Consider the following 17,811-nt stretch of genomic DNA (forward strand, 5'->3'; position numbering starts at 1 on the left):
CATCAGGAGAGTATGTTAAAGGGGACGTTAGAAAATCACGACTCAAAAGAACAACATCACAATAGAAGAATTAGATAACAAAACAATGATATTTCTATCTGTTTACTTAAATCGAGGACATGTATATACCGTTGTATAAAACAAATCTAAAAGGGTATTTTTGGTATGAGAATTATAAAAAAATTGTTTCTCTTTTCAAATTTTACTATTTTGGTCAAATAACTTACTTACCAAAAAGATAAATTACAATTTTGGTAAATAAGTTGAACAATGCACCATTTTAGTAAAAAAAATTGCAAGGATTTTTTGGCGCTTTTACTTTATTACAATATAAGATGGCCATAAAAATCTATTGTAATTGTTTTATTGAAAGGTGAAGTGAACCAATTCGCAATATCAACTTGCATTCAATTCGTGGAATACAACAAACTAACAATTAATTTGTGAATCCAACAGTTACAATTCACTGAATTTTTCCATTGGGTTGGAATAATCAAATAGTGAACAAACAAAAACGATTTTAGAGAAATTCAATTACGATTCGTGACCGGTGGAGTTAGTAAGGAATTGCCCCCCACAGAACTTTGAGACACCCCTATATTTTCAACTAATTACATGCCCCCTTTGTCCCCACTCCCTCACCTCTCTCCCCATTTGCCCTCACACCCTCATCTCCGTCCAATTTTTGCCCCTACACCCTCTACTCCCTCCATTCAAGTTCTTCAACTATACAACTAATCATAATTTGCGCCCACTACAAGAAAATCCTGGCTCTGTCCCTGATTCGTGATCATCTTCTTCTTCTTCTACTTCATATATATGTAATCTTTTTCGATAATATATTTTCAAACACAGTTTACTTTTTTGAATGTATGTACATTTAGTTTTATTACATTTTTTCAATATATATTACTACGTCATGATTGTTAATATTTAAAATCTGGATCATTATAAGTATCTAACAAAATCAACCGGCGGCTTCTTGCGACCTACCCAACTCCCCTTCTTCTTTATAGTTCCGATCCGTTCCGTCAAGTCTTTGGTCCAGCTAGGCTTTCTCTTTTCTGAAGCAGAAACATCCTTTCTCTGTTCAAGAGTTCTTATTATCGCACTTTCATTCATACCATCTTGTGATACTTACTTTGAAATTGAAGTTCATTAAACATCTTATTAAAGAATTAATAATAAATAGGGAAGATTATATAGATGACCCTGGCAGAACTACGTTTTTTTTTCTCTAAATAATCCCTAATTTTGAGTGGTTTCTTATTTAGTTCATTTACTAAAGTTTTCTTTTCTCAAAAGTCTCTGGACCTCATCTCCCACATTTCTCACGATTGAATGCCCTATCCATTATAACTCATTGTTTTCATCCAAAAAAAATGGACTTTTGGCATCTCAATTGAGTTTTAGAGACTTCATTCGGATGGAAAGAATCTAAGTAGGAAGAAGTCATTTTCAAAGGTTTTTTCAAATATTTTGAAGATGTATGTGAAAAAACTAAGATTTTTTCACTCATTTTTTTTCCTAGTTTTTTGTATGAAATCTATCAAGAATGGTTCTTTTTTATTGAAATCATCTAAACAAGTCATTATCTAAAGTTTTTTGTTTATCTTTCCATGTATTTTAATCGAAAATGGGTGGATTTTACCAGTGTCGAGTTCACCATTTTATTTATTGTCGAAAATAAATAGTAATGAGTTTGACATTAAAAGTTGTGAACTCGACAATAAATAAAAAGCGGCAAGTTCGACAATAATGAGGGCCTATTATTAAAAAATAAAAAGTTTCCTAACTGTCCAATCAAGCTACAGCCTAAAACTTAAGGATTATTAAGAAATAAATCCTTTCACCAAGGTCCTTTAAGTATTTTTTCCTAATAAATAAATAATAATAACAATAAACTACCCTAAAATGCGGGTTCGTTCATCAAGAGTGGCGAACCAAGTAGAAATTGATCCCCCTCTCAGGTCTTGCCCTTTCATGTGCATAAAATTCAAAGTATAGGTAGCAATATTACCTTCTCATTTATGAATTTGTGCCGACAAGTGAGACTTTTAATTCATGATCCATAGTAGTATACCTGGTGAAATAATTCAAGAATTCAGCAATTAAGCCATGGCGGCAAAAGAAAATCAAAATATATGTTTCAGGAAAAAAAAACATATGGTTCACCAGAATGATTACTATTTTTAAATCTTCTTCTTATATGGCAAAAGCTATGGGTTTGAGTGCTTTTAGTTCCTGCGGGAAGCCGAAGCACTATATCAAACGTTTGGATACATAAGTACTTGGAGAAGTAATTCCGCAAAAGAGTAAAAATAGTACTTCTGAGAGAAGTACCGAGAGCAATACTTCTCAAAACTATTTTTGCATGGAGCAATTTTGTCCGTCAAATATAAGTTGCGGTATTATACTGTCACGAGATTTTACATTTTACTTGACATATCACTCGTCAACTCATCAAAGCGCAAAACTCTATTAGAAGTACTTCTCAAAACCTGCATTCAAACACAAAACTCTGTCAGAACTACTCTAGACAATACTTCAAAAAGTACTTCTGGGACTACTTATGTTCTAAGTACTTCTGGCTCCTGTATCCAGACGGGCCCTATGTTTCATTGGCTAATATAAATGGGTTAGGAACCACATCGGATAGATATGTCTGATTACAACATTATAGAGATTCTGGGCAAGACTTCAAGTTCCATTTATGCTCTTCGTTCTCTTTCTCTTCTTCCGCCCACCCGCCCCCATTATGAGAGGTATAAGTTTACTATATAAATGTTACGAAATTGTACACTGGTCGAGATGACACCATTACAAATCTAATCCCACATGAACAATAGGTCCTTGAAGAAGATATCCTTAAACTTCTTAAATAACTTAAACCAAAAGAACAGCAAATGATGGGGATCAGTTTCCACAGCAATATCAGAGGAACAAGGAGAGGTTGTTGAAGCACTTAATTGTTTTCTAAATGCGAGGGTATATTAGTAATTTATTATAATTATTATTAATTAAAGAGTAAAATAAGTGGAACATAGTTTTAAAATGAATCCTAGTTGACTCCACTCAATTGGAATTCGAGGCGACTTAGTTACAAAACTCGATTGAACCAACTCGTCGAGTCAACTTGGAAACTTGATGAGTTGATATGGAAACTTGGCTGAGTTAGGCCCAAACTGCACTGAATTAGGCCAAAACCCACCAACTTTCTCCCAAAATTACATAAAAAATCATTGATTTTTCTCCCAAAAATCTATCATCTTCAAAATCTTTAACCTATGCAAACTCTTTTTCAATCCATGGCTTCAACCTCTTGAAGAAAACCCTAGATTTTTCTACCCCAAAATCCATCATCTTCAAGCTCTCAAACTGTTCAACTACATCTTCAATCCATCTAGCTTCAACATCTAAAAGAAAACCCTTGATTATTCATCGAGAAATCTACCATCATCAAACTTGTAAATATATCTTTGTTCGATTCTAAGATTGCTCTACTTTGGGAAGGGTGGTGGAAAGGCTAATGAGGTGGTGTAGAATAAAGAAAAATTTAGAAAGAGGTTTCAAGCCCAAAATGATATTTTCATTGGTCAGGTTTGATGTTTGAAAGTTGTAGATTGGGCTGTAGGTTTCAGATTTAAAATTAAAAATAGTTTGGATAGATTTTAGATGAATTAGCTTAAGTTTGGATGGTTTGTTGAGGATCAAGATTGGGCTGTAGGTTTCAGATTTAAAATTAAAAAATTGGGATTTTAGATGAATTGCTTAAGTTTGGATGGTTTGTTATCAAGATTGGTTTTGGGTGGGTTGATCTCTTAACTTGAAGAAGAAGACAGAGGAGAAAAATAAGATTAAAAATAAAAAATGATAATATATTTACCATGGAATATGATCCAATCATAAACAGTCAAAAACCAATTATAATGCCATATATATATATTCTGTTTCAAATTAAACTTAAAACCCTAATGCCAATATGACTTAAGCATTGACACTTTTGACCTTGAGAAATCAATCCCGTGTAAAATTGATACCCTATCAATAAAATTTTGTCATAACTTTATTAGTGTCTTAGCCATAACTTTCTCAAAACTCATTGGAATCGCAAAATTTTGGTCTCGTTAGATAGGTAACTCAATAACCTATCAAATGATACAATAATCAACCTAATATGACAAAGTTTTGACTATCCTTAAGTGAGGCCTACAGAAAAATAACGTGAATACTGCCAGGCTCAAATCAAATTCCTAAACTAACCAAAAGAAAAGGAAAATTCAAAACTAATCCTATCAAAACAAAAATGACAAAAAATAACTATAGACCCAAACAGGTGATAATCTAAATGATCAAAAAATTATCATTGAAACCCCGTGACAGTTGGCTTGATTTGCGTTCAATGATAATAAAATTTCGGTCAAGTATGACTTTCCGATTCCGTGCCTCGATAATATGCTGGAAATGATGACAGGTTCCACTATATTCTCTAAGATTGATCTTTGGAGTGGATACCATCAGAGTAGAATCCGACTAGGAGATGAATGTAAGACAACATTTAAGACCGATGGTCTTTACGAGTGGGGTTGGTATGCCTTTCAGCATCACTAACGCACCTAGTGTCAAGAATTGTTTGTCCAACTTCAGAAAATGGAAATGCCACAGCCAAGCATACAGACAAGGATAGAAGAAAGCACAATGTTAATCTAGTAAAGAAAAGGATAAATTTCTTGCATACCTTGATAGCCCCATCGGCAAATCCTACATAAAGCTTTCCTTCCCAGTACAACAAAGCTGTTATAACAGAATCACAAGTAATAGACCCACCTGGCCTGGTATCTACTTGAAGTTCATCTCCTGATAGCTCCTAAAAATCAAAGACCATATTGGGGAATGGTAAGCACGAATCAGAGGCTTACAAACAACAAGAATTGAATGAAAAATGGATAACTCAATTATTGTCATCACTTAACAAAATACAAAATTAAATCTAAAACATGACTTCCAAATGCTAATATGTTTTATTATGTGTTTTCTTTCTGCTATTGAGCCAAATCAGTGGCTAGGCTATGGTTGTTGTACACAAGGAACAAATTTCTCCACACTAGTACCCAGAACCAATATGAAGAATGTCTAGTAACCAATGCCTTTACAAGCGTAGAGGTTGGAATCTTGGATTGCTTCCAATTTAGTGAAGATTCAACTCATTGCTACTATCCAAAATGAAGGATGGCTATTATATTAAAAAACTCATATCTATATATATATATATAGATAAACAATGGTTTTTCAAAATATGGGTTAGAGGTTTTGGATTGAGCTGATTTTTTGTGAGGATGGTCACTATGATGACAAGATCATCCTCACAAAAAATCAGCTCAATCTGAAACTTCTAAATCCATCAAAAGTGATTTACAAATTATTGGTAAAAATTGGCAAAAAATCAACGGTCCACATTCTAAATCACTTTTATTGGGTTAGAAGTTTCAGATTGGACTGATTTTTTTTTTCAGATGATCTTCCCATCATAGAGATCATCCTCACAAATTATCAGCTCAATCCAAAACTTCTAACCCATATTTTGAAAATTTATTAATGTTACATTGTTTTTACATATGTTTTTTCATGTCCCTTGATCTGTTCCCATATATATGTACAAGCTAGAGTTTGCTTGTGCCTACATTGGGGTTTAGGGGGCAAAGAGCAAAGAGAGTAAAATTGGAGGGATATCATGGAAAGTGTGTGTAGGGTGGGTGGGGGGGGGGGGGGGGGGGGTGAAGACAATAAAGTTGAACAAGGTGAAGAGGAAAAGCACCACTGTAGTTGAGGGAACTTTTATCCCCCACAAGTGAACCCCACCGTTGTGTTTTATTATATATATAAATATATATAAAGGATGGCTAGATTAAATTACTCATGAAAGCAATATAATGAACACCTGTACATCGACCGTCTTATTCCAACCTCCCATAAAAAGCCACTTCCCCTCCATGCCAAGGGCAAGAATAGCACCATTGTGAGTTTGAATGGATCTTGAGAGGAAATCATTTCTCCAAATCTGAGAGAAGGAGAAAAGATGAAGAAATGTAGTTATCAAATAAAACAAATTAGTAAATCTACAAAGAACATTCTACTTGGAGAGAATGGCAGAGGCCACTCCCCTCAATTTTTATCAACCAGTTAATGCTAAAAGCCTTAAGATATGCCAACTCAAGATTATTTCACCTCAGAACATAGAAATGAACTTTATTGAGAGAATTGCATACTCAACATCAACAACTTGAGCTGAAGAGAAGCTCTAAATTCTAAAGTTTCACAAACCTTCACACATCCATTCTCATGGGCAGCAACAAGCATATCACGATCAACTGAGAGTGACAAGACCGAGGCCAAATTTCCAAGTGTATCATCCCCCAATACTGTTAGAAGACTGTGATCATTAAGACACCACAAGCGAATGGTTCCATCCCAACTTCCACTGTATAGGACCCCATCACACACTTTCAGGGAAGATACGACCGACTTATGACCATTCATAGTGCATGTAAGGGTGTAATCCTGAGAAAGAGAGAATGTGTACTCATAGTTAAAAAGCATTGTAAACATAATGACATAAAACTTTAGACCCAAAAAAATATGTGAAAGAAAATCATTAGTTACCACAATCACTGGGGATTATATCTTGAGATTTCTAGTAGCTGAAGGTTCTCACCAGCGCAAGCAATTGAAAAAGAAATATTTATTACCTATGATGTTGGCCAGCTCAAACACTGTTCAAATTAATAACATCTAATGAATATAAAATATGAAGTGAACATGTTACAACAAATTCTATAATTGTGAGAGCTGTCTATTGGGATATCTACCCAGACAATTTGAACATTGGAGTGGTTTTGAAAGCAAAAGTTTTGTTACCACAAGCAAGAGCAGAGGCTTGACTCTGACAATATACTCTTCAAAAAGAAGCATTCAATCCCTACTCGTAAAAGGAGGAGGAAAAAATACCATTTTTTTACCCATAATCTCAAATCCAAGGTACATTTCTATTTGTTGAAAATTTGAGATGGTAAAATATAGACCGAGACAAATCCAAGACAAATTTAGTTGCATAGGTATGAGAGGGAGTGGACGTGGAATGAGTACATAGGGTCTGGAGCATCTAAGAAGCATTTGTTCTATTTATAAGAAAGAGTTGGTTGATACATAATCCTAATTGTATTCTGTTGAACCAACATGGGTATCACATTGGACGATCCAACCATACATTAAGTTGCCATCACCATGATGACCATCATCGCCAAAAATCAATCCATGCCTATATTACCAAATATACCTAAACTAATGCTTTAATTGCGTACTCCGAATTTTCCAATTAGAAGCCAACTTTACTTGAAGTAAGTGATTTGAGAATGAAGTAACTACTTGTGAAGATGGTTTCCATGCCATGGTATAGACTACTCTACATATTGTTGGAATGTCCAACACGATATCCATGTCGACCCCACATGTGGGAGTATATATATATTCAAGATCTTTGTCATTTTGGATGAAGGTTTTGAGAAAGGAAAAAAATCGATACATTCAGAATTTTCCAAGGTATTCCTGAAAAATTCATAAAAATCAATTAATCCCCATCAGATCGAGATTAGCTTGATTGCTACAATATTTGACATAGATCCAAGATATTTGATATTTCATCGAATCATCTGATAAAGAGATTTCACTCATACGTTGAACCAATCTTTAAAAAGACGAAACTTTCTATCATTCATTTTATGATAATACACCAAGTTAGATAGCATCACAGTATTTTTATTCTTTCAACTTTCAATGAGCTATTAGAAGAATTGTAGAAGAGAATTCTCAAGTCTCATAATAAGAGCTTGACAGATATATGTATTAACTGAAAAGAGAATGGACATAAATGCCCTTACATAGAAGACTAACAATAGTAAAATAAAAACAAGCATATAAAGAAACTACATATTTCCAATACTCCCCCTCAAGCTGAGGCAAATATATATCAACCAAACTCAGCTTGACAAAGTGAGAGTTAGTGACAAATGGACCAACGGACTTCGTAAGCATGTCGAAAAGTTGATTTGAAGGAGACACAAATACTGTCTGAAGAGCGTCAGATCGGACTTTCTCCCTAAAAAAGTGAACATCAACCTCTATGTGCTTAGTTCTCTCGTGAAGAATAGAGTTAGAAGCAAGCATAATAGCAGACTTGTTGTCGCAGAACAATGTGGAGGAACTAGAGATAGGAAATCGCAGCTCCGTCAATAAAGACCTAAGTCAAATAAGCTTACATGGGCCATAACTCGATACTCAACTTCAGTAGAAGAACAAGAAACCCCACTCTGTTTCATACTTTTCCACGAGATCAAATTACCACCATGGAAAGTGTAGAAACCAAAGGTAGATCTCTTATCTGTAAGAGAACCAGCATAATTAGCATCAATGAAGCAGGACAAATGAGGCTGAGCAATGAATGAGTAGAAAAGTCCAAAATCAGGACGCGACTTCAAGTAGCGAAGAATGCGATAAACGGTGTCAAGATGAGAAATGCATGGAGCATGCATGAATAAATTGACTACACTAACCACAAAAGTCAAATTCGGTCTAGTGTTATTTAGATAAATCAGACGGCCTACGAGTCTTTGATTAGAAGAAGGATCAGATAATAGATCACCAGATTCTGCATGAAAGTGATGATTTTGATCCATAAGAAAGTAAGCAGGATGACAACCAAACATACCAGTGTCCTGAAGAAGATCCAATGTGTATTTGCGCTTAGATAACGAAATATCACGGCGAGAACAAGCCACTTTTATCCCCAAGAAGTGTTTGAAGGGACTTAAGTCCTTAACCTCAAAAGCACGACCCAATAACATCTTTACCCTATCAATCTACTATGCATCATCTCCAGTCAGGATAATATCATCTACATAAACTATAACAATGGTGCAACAACTATCTAATCCTCGACGAACAAAGCAAGTATGATTTGAGTGACATCTGGGGAACTCCATAGATAAAATAACCTCATAAAAATACTGAAACCAGGCTCGAGGAGACTGCTTCAGGCCATACAGAGATTTGAAGAGGCGACATACTTTCTCAGAATATTCCCCCTGAAGAAAAAACCTAATATAAGGGTCTATATAGATAACCTTAGTCAGATCACCATTCAAAAAGCCATTTTTCACATCGAGTTGGTGAAGAGGCCACGAGTGACATGCAACTAAGAAGATAAAAGGCGAACAATAGAAAATTTAGCTATAGGAACAAATGTAGCATCAAAATCATTTCTTGGAGTTTGCGTAAATCCCTTAGCAACTAGGCGAGCCTTGTATCAATCAACAGTGTCATCCGTCAAATACTTAACAGTGAAATCTCATTTACAACCAACAGTCCACTCCCCAAAGAGAAGAGGAACAAGCTCCCAGGTATGATTTTTCTACAAAGCATTCATCTCAGTAATCATGGGTACGGTCCACTGAGGATCTCGTAAAGCCTCTAAAACAAATCGAGGAACTCTAATAAAAATAATAGTGGCAAGGTAGACCTGCTAAGGAGAGAATCCCTAATAGGAAACAAACTGGGCAATAGGATGATCAGTAACACACTTCCGCTTACCTTTGCGAAGTTTAATAGGTAAGTGAGAGTCAGAAACAGATGGAATAAGAGCAGGGGTAGGAGATTATATACCTAAGTTCAAAGAGGAGGTTGGCAAGGTTAGAGAGGGGCGAGGGCAACGCGAGTAAACTTTAAGTATTGGAGAAGTTGGATCGAAGATCGGAGAAGGCAACACTATAGGAGAAGGAACATAAGAAGAGTCTTGCAAAGAAGATGTGGCACGAAAATAGGGAACATTTTCAAAAAAAAAGTGACATCTATAAAATGAATGACACGATGAGAAATATGATCATAACATCAATACCCCTTTGACATAGATGAGTAGCCGAAGAAAACACACTGAATGGCTGTCATCTAATATCGTACAATGAGAGATGCGGTCCTGAACAAAGTAAGTGCAACCAAAAAATCTAACTGTAATCGAAAAGAGGGTGCTATCAAGGCGAAAAACATGAAAAGGCACTTGTCCCGCTAAAGTGCGACTCGAAACAATGTTTAAGAAGAACAGTCGCAGTGAGGACTGTCATGTTCCAATATAATTTAAGAACATGCATACCTCGAAGAACGCAATGGACAATGTTCAAAAAGTGGTGGTTCTTGTGTTCTGCCACCCCGTTCTACTCAGGGGTGTAGGGACAGGTCAACTAGTGAAACATACCATACTCATGAAGTTGATAACGAATCCCATCAGAAATATATTCACCTCCATTATCAGATCGAAGAGCTTTAACAGTGATGTTGTACTAAGTCTGAATCATTTTAAGAAAATTAACAAAAATAAGAAGCACTTCAGACTGAGATTGCATCAAGTAGACCCAAGTACAATGAGAATAGTCATTAATAAATGTAACATAATACTGATGACCAGTAAAAATAGTAATAAGGGAAGGCCCCCATACATCAGAATGAACTAAACCAAACATAGTGTTAAACAGATGCATGCGAGGGATATATAAAGTACGAGTATGTTTGGAAAGCTCACACAGAATACTAAAACTTATGCCCAATACAAGAATTTTTTAAAGTAAGAATTAACAAACATAAGTGCTGAAAATTAACATGTCCTGAGCGCCTATACCACAAATCTAAGGATTGAAAAGAAAAAGTGTGACTCCCAGAAGAGGAGAACATAGAGGCCGGAGCAACAATATGCGAAGATCCAAATAGGTTATAACCCTTGCCAAAAAATTTCCTTGAAGTCAAGTTCTGAAAAGTATAGTGAGTAAGAAAAAAAGTCACTGAGCAATTTAGAGATTTGGTAAGATTACTCAAACAAAAAATTAAGAAATAGGTAAGGAACATAGAACACAGAGTCGAGAGAAATATCAGATGACAAAGGGATGGTACCCTTGCTGTGAATAGGTATAAGGGACCCATCAACAAAGCGAATCTCCCTATGAGTATCAGAGAAAATAGATTAAGTGAAATGTCTAGACTCACCGATCATGTAATCAGAGGCACCAGAATCAATAACCCATGTCATGAGAGTTGGACCAGACTGAGTGACATGAAATGCAGAAGATATACCTGGAGGTGTGGTAACTAAGGCCATAGTTGAAGATGAACGAGGATGAGTACCGGTTTGATCACGAGCAATAGTGGCAATCTGGGTTTGACGCTATTGTAAATCAATGTGCCAGGAGAGACAGTGGTGGAAACAAGTGAGGAATCCACAGTGGCAACACGGGGAACAGAATGCCCCAACGAAGGAGATGCAGTAAAACTCAACAAATAAGGATAGGGCGGAAAGCATTAGACTTTCTCATGGCCTATTTTCCCACAATGACTACAAATAAAGTTATTCCCTCAACCACGATGAGTAGTAATAGTACCCAAAAACCATCTAGATTTGCCATTACTTTCCAAATAGATTCTCACAAACCGACACCAAGACTGATGCAATGTCATAACTCTCACTAGTAAATGAGAGACATTTTGATGAGGAAGACTACACTTCGGCTTGAAAAAAAATCCAGCACAATTGCAAAGAACAATAGTGCTGTCATATACCAACTTTATCGCGACACATCAACATCATCGGGTTACAGAAGTACACAACCAGCAACCCAACCTTGTTGCACATGCACCACACTATCAGAGTCTTGATCATAACAACCTTCATCTCAGCCAACAGCCTGTATCAAGGCTAACAACATAAATCAGCCAACACCCTAGTTACAAAGTCCAACCCTATCGAACATATTAGAGAGAGAACATGGGAAGGGGTCAGCTATGTCGCACAGTCCAGAATGTTGTCGTAACACCCTAGCAACAACACAATTTCTTTTCCAAGACAACAAACAGCCCAATAGTACCTCTACTGTTGTTGTAGAGCAAACACACAACACACACAAATACTGTCGTAGGGTAGAAAAAGACCCCAGAACCAATGCTGCACAGCCTTGCTGTTGTTGCAAGGAGCAAACAACCTACTAGTTGCTGTCCCAAGGCAGAAAGACCCCAAAATCAGTGTCGCACAATCTTCTTGTTGTCACAAGGCAGCAAACAACCTACCGGTTCCTATCCCAAGGCAGAAAAACACCTCAAAACCAGTGCTGCACAACCTTGTTGCTATCGCAAGGCAACAAACAACCTGCCAATTGCTATCGCAACGCAGAATAGCTTCGATTTGCATAGAAAAAACTCCCAGTAGCATCCTTTTGCTGTCATAGTGTAGACCTAATTCAACAGTTGTTGTCGCAATACCTAAGGGGGGTTTCGTAGGGCAGTAGCAAGGGCAGAGGCCAATCGTAGGTCTCCAACAGTCCACCAATCACCTTATCACAAACACAAACCCTAACGTAGGGTAGAATCCAAAGCAAAAAACCTATCACAAGGTAGGAACCCTATCGTAGGGCAAACAACACAGCGTGCAATATCAATTGCAACATATGAAATCTTGATAAACAATCCTATCGCAACATGTGATTAGGAGAACATGAATAAAAAAAGCCCTCGAGGGGGAGACCTTCTAATCAAAATGCTCTAGGTCAATAGGTCTCAAAAAATCAGAGAATAGGAGAGAGAAGGAACGAGAAGAGACAAAGAACTTCAAGAGAAAAAAACAAACGGGGAGAAGAACCCAAGAAGGGGGGCGTTGGATTCTCTAGAGGTTCTAATACCAAGAAGAATTGTAGAAAAGAACTCTCAAGTCTCATAATGAGAGCTTGACAGATATAATTAACTAAAAAGAGAATGGACGTAAATGCCCTTACATAGAAAACTAACAATGGCAAAATAGAAATAAGCATATAAAGAAACTACATATTTCCAATACTCTCAAATACTTGTAACCTAATGTAATTATGGATAAGGTAGGGTCGTCAAAATTACACTTTTCCTATATATAATACTAGGGTTAGGGATCCCAATGCTAGGTGTCCTCTGATTTTGTCCATTAGAATATTCCCTCACGTCTCACCGTACAAGTCCTACCATATTCTCAGTCATCTTGAGTGCCCAATGATAATCTGCCACTTAGCCAACGTGTTCCCCATGTGACGGCTCACGTGATATTTTCTAATCATGCAATCCTCCCATTCTCTTTCTAGAAGTTTCCTTTGCTTTCCACGTTGGCAACACCATGTGCTCCTATAACGCCATATGGCCTCCTCAAATCCTACAATGCCACGCCTGCGCTAGGTGGCAACCTCCCAATGCGCTAACGATTCCTGATCGAGGGTTAAATCCCTTCATCAACAATAGTCCCCCTACATGTGTATGATTTGGGGATTATGCACATGTATGACCTTTTTACCACATCACCATCTCTTTTCCAGCCTGAGTGTAATATGCGCCATGTCGACTACAATTTGGTTCGTAATAAATCACCTTGATTTCGCTTCCTTTCTTTATAGTGAGGACGTCGTCGTATGCCATTCTATCTCATCGGTTCTAGTGTCCCATAAATGGAAAGTAGGCCCATTTATCGATTGTGTAAAATAAAAGGGCACATCTGCGCCCACTGATAACTTCCGCCGCACAAGCTTGAGATGCAGAATGTTTGGGGCTCATTATTGCATCATCATTTTGATGACTTCCTCGAGACATGTGCACCTTTTAAATGTGACGGCTGCCTAAAACATATGGGTGCTTCCTTATGATGACCTTCTTGAGACATGTGCCCCTTTAATATACGATGGCTGCCCAACATATAAATGCTTTAAAAGGGGGCATTTTCCTTTCATTTCGCCCTTTTCGTAATTTCCCTCTCTCAGCTAGTCCCTTCTTCTGATCTTGAGTTCTTAAGGCGCCCCGCTATCTTCTCGGTCTCAAATTTGTATCACCTTTTTTTGAATCTTCTTTATGGCTGGGCGAGGCAAATCTATGCGGGCGCTTCAAGCGGGCTACTTGAAAAGGGCAACTCCCTCCATAGCCGAGAAGGTGATGGCATATCAAAGGTCGTTCCTTCGTTTGGACGACCACTTTCCTATTGAGCGGTCAATTTTTCGCTATCTTTCACCTCCCAACCATCACACCTGGGCCACCTTGAATCTAAGGGGTGAGGAGGGTGTGACCGCCAACACTGAGTACGTCATACGATTCCCTACTAGTCGTGGCGACTGTTCTTTCGCCTGTCAAGTTTGATAGTCACACTTCTTCTTCAGAGGCATGGGTAGATTGGGCGATATCTATGATGCAATAATAGGCGTTTGCCTTGAAGTTAAAGCAGGCAATTATCTATGACACCATATGCATTTCAACCCGTTTGAAGATCAAAAAGGAGATCCTTAGTCTAATCAACCTAGTGAGTAGATGGTATGTTTAGACCCATACATTCCTTTTTGCTTGGGGAGAGATGACTGTGACTCTCGAAGACGTCTCCGTACTACTTGGTCTCCTAGTCATGGGAGAGATGGACAAGTTTAATTTGCATTTAGACCCACAAGAGCAAGTGATTGAAGATGCATTGCTTGAAGCATTTTTTGCCTCCAAAGTTACCCCTTTTGCAGATTCTCGAACAAAGTCGGCTAAGTCAAAACATGCCAACTTCGCCGGCTGGGTGAGGCATTTTTGGGGACAAACAGTTTCTTCAGATTTTGTGACTGGCACGACGCATGATTTGCCTTTTGCCTTGGAAGCCTTTATTGATTATTGGCTTTCGCACCATCTCATTGAGTGTGATCCCCATGAGAAGGTTCATCCCTTCCACTTCTCATTCGCCATTAAGATGGTTTAAGGACTACGCTTTCCTCTTGGCACCGTCTTCTTGGGGAATTTGTACCACTATTTGGATACCTTTGAGGTTGACTTAAAGGTTTCGAACGATGCCTACATTGTTTCAACCTTCATTCACACCAACTTCCTTCAAGTGTGGATATGGGAACACTTCAACGCTTGTGCCCCACGCTCTTCAACGTCGTGTTGTGAGCTAGTGTTACTTTGAAAGACGACAAGTTAACACTAACAAATACTCCCTCTGATTGGCCTTGCATCTGGAGGTGGTGTGGCGCCAGGCCCACTATTGACCTTACGAACATTATGGACTCTTCTCAAGGCGTAATATTCAGGCCTTATGTTCACATTCCAACAAGTGTATCCCTAATTGTAACATAAGCACTCAACGAAGGGGTCACGCTAGACCTAGGTAATAGGGTAAGACTTAGTGAAAGGCAGATGGTTTGTCTGCTTAATTCCACCCTTGTTATTTAGTAAGCTTTTTATGGTGTCATTGGGGCGTTCAAATGTACAACATCGATCGTTGCCCCCGTCAATGCTCGTTTGATCAGTTCCTTCCCTACAAGCTTGGTCATAAGCCTCACTCGACAATAGTTTTGGATTACTTTGTCTTGGCAGGGAGTGAAGGAAGGATATGCCACGGTCAGACGACCTTCCCTTTTTTTCAGGAAACGTGCTTGCTTTGTGCACCTAGAGGTTCAAACATTTTGGGGCGAAACATTAGACAATTTTCTCATTCTTAGCTTCGTCGCCAACTCCCTTCGATCTAGTTAGTGACAAAGCGATTACTAAAAATCCTCGCTTGAAGCGGATTCTTCCTTTGCAATGCAATAACACTCATGCTGAACCCAGTAGTAAGCATACAAATGCCGAAACTTCTCCTATTCATAAGCAAATTCGTGCCATTAACCCTCTGCCTGCCAGGACTTCAAACGTGCCAAAGTCAATACTTCAAATACCCCAAAGCACCAAAGAACTTTGGGGAAAAGAAAAAGTGTCCAGTAGGCCCCTTTTCCTCAAAGGCCCATTATCAAGGCAAACTTGTCTTCTTCGCCAGGGCAGTGCCTCAGACGCTCTCTATTCTTTACACGAGCTAGCGACTTCTAGTTGTGACATTGATACTTTGAAGGACGTCATCGCCAACCTTCTTCCCAAGGTGAATGCTATCTCTTAAGTTTACTTTGTTTTGTTCATCACTCTAACTTAGCTAATCTTCGTCGTTCGAATTGTTGACTTGACCAGGGTGCCTATATTCCTTCGGGCAGGTTTCCTCGACTACTATTCACGAGGAGCCTGCCTCACCTTCAGAGGATACTCTCGTTGCGGGTGCTTTGAAACCGAGACATCAACTCAAGAAGGCGTAGGCGGGTTCAGGGACGCCTCCCTTAGACGTCCCCATGGCTCACCTAGACGACATCATCACCGAGGTAGCACCAATGGATTTGATGGCGTCCTCCGTCACAAACTTTGATCAATAGCAACCAGAGGACGCGATTATGTCTACATCAAAGAGCGTTGAACAACAAGGATTTCTTGACGCCATGTGCATTTCTAACATCTCTCAAGGCCTCGTCCATACTTAGGCAGCAGAGCATCCTCCCCTTTATTCCTCTCCGGAATAAAAAACCATCCAAAAGTATGTAACACTTAACATATGGCGTAACCTCGCCACCTTCTTGTGGTGTGTTGGGACTGTCCCATCTATCAAGAACTTAATATAAGGCGTTCGCCAATTGGTCATTGCGTCGGGGACTAAAACTTCTCTATGACTAGGCACTCCCTGGTAATCTTGGCACAACTCTTGGACTGCATGTGCCTGGGCCATCATCTCCAGCCAATAATACCCTTATCTCTATATTCGCCTGTGCAACAGGATTTCAGAGCCTCGCCCACACACATTGTGATGAATTTCTTTCAAGATGCCTTCCACTTCTCGTGGCCCCACGTACCTTGCCAGCTTGCCATCTGGTTGTCGATGGTACAATATCTCTTGGAATAAGACATGCTTGCAAGCTTTTTGCTCGGATTTCCTTCGTTTATTTAAAGACTTCAAACTATCAATTACTGAAATTCACCAATCATTTTCTTCGTCTTTGACTTCAGTAGGAAACCATGAATACGATACTGACTTCCTTAAAACTTTAATTCCAGCCTCTACCTCTTCAAAACATAATTTTGTAGCCAACATCGCTAAGGCGTCTACGCATCTATTGGATGCTCACCCAACATGTAATATAGTTGTCGCAAAAAACTTCCATAACTCTTGGTCCCCGCCTTGTATGGTACCAAGGTAATTTCTTTCAATGTGAATTTTCCAACCATCTGTTTCATTAATAGGTTCGAATGTCCTTTGACATCTAGATGTTTTATCCTTTGCTAGTGATAAATCAATCAGAAAGGCTTCGTACTCAATGGCACTGTTTGTGCATGCAAAATACAACTTGAAAGCCATGGAGGTTGAGGTCCCGTTAGGCATAGTCAATACTACACATTCACCTATACCATTTGTAGTAGACGAACTGTCGAAATGTAGTGTCAACCTCCGTGATGGCGAGCCAGAAACCATCATTATATCTTCTAACAATTTTCTAACCATTTCATCAGTCCTTTCTATCGAGCCATGGCTATTTTCAGGTAAGATAGCTAGCAAGTCCGCCACAACTTGTCCCTTAATTGCTTTTGGTGATATGCACTCTATGTCATATTCAGATAGGGATAATAGCCAGCTCGCCAGTTTCCCAGAAAGGGCTGGCTTTGAAAGAAAATATTTTATGGGGTCTACCTTTGAAGAAATATGACTTTGTTCGCAAAAAGATAATGTCTGGGTTTCTGAGCGGCATGAACCAAAGAGAGGCAAGTCTTTTTTACTATAGAATATCGTAACTCGGCCCCTTTCAAGGCACAACTGATATAGTAAATGGGTTTTTCTACGCTTTCTTGATCTTTTGGACAAAGTAGTCCTCCTATAGCTCCCTCTGATGTTTCTAGATA

General features: G+C 38.4%; 1 protein-coding gene across 14 annotated transcripts in view; it reads right to left on the bottom strand.

Annotated features, from left to right (window-relative positions):
• Positions 1–2,020: 2,020 nt before the first annotated feature.
• LOC147409853 (zinc ion binding protein) overlaps positions 2,021–17,811 on the bottom strand; it is a 37,466-nt gene continuing 21,675 nt past the window's right edge. For 2 of the 14 annotated variants that reach the window (XM_086431946.1, XM_086431937.1), the window contains 6 exons: positions 6,322–6,558; positions 5,939–6,058; positions 4,739–4,867; positions 2,434–2,501; positions 2,188–2,244; positions 2,021–2,083 (listed from right to left, as the gene is read on the bottom strand). In XM_086431946.1, coding sequence (XP_086288072.1) covers positions 2,238–2,244; positions 2,434–2,501; positions 4,739–4,867; positions 5,939–6,058; positions 6,322–6,558 — 561 coding nt within the window. In that variant the 3' untranslated portion in view covers positions 2,021–2,083; positions 2,188–2,237. The other 12 variants (XM_086431938.1, XM_086431939.1, XM_086431941.1 and 9 more) reach the window with 12 other exon arrangements.

This window comes from Akebia trifoliata, chromosome 2 (genome assembly GCF_017979445.1).
Source record: "Akebia trifoliata isolate Shusen 1 chromosome 2, ASM1797944v1, whole genome shotgun sequence".
Lineage (NCBI taxonomy): Eukaryota > Viridiplantae > Streptophyta > Magnoliopsida > Ranunculales > Lardizabalaceae > Akebia > Akebia trifoliata.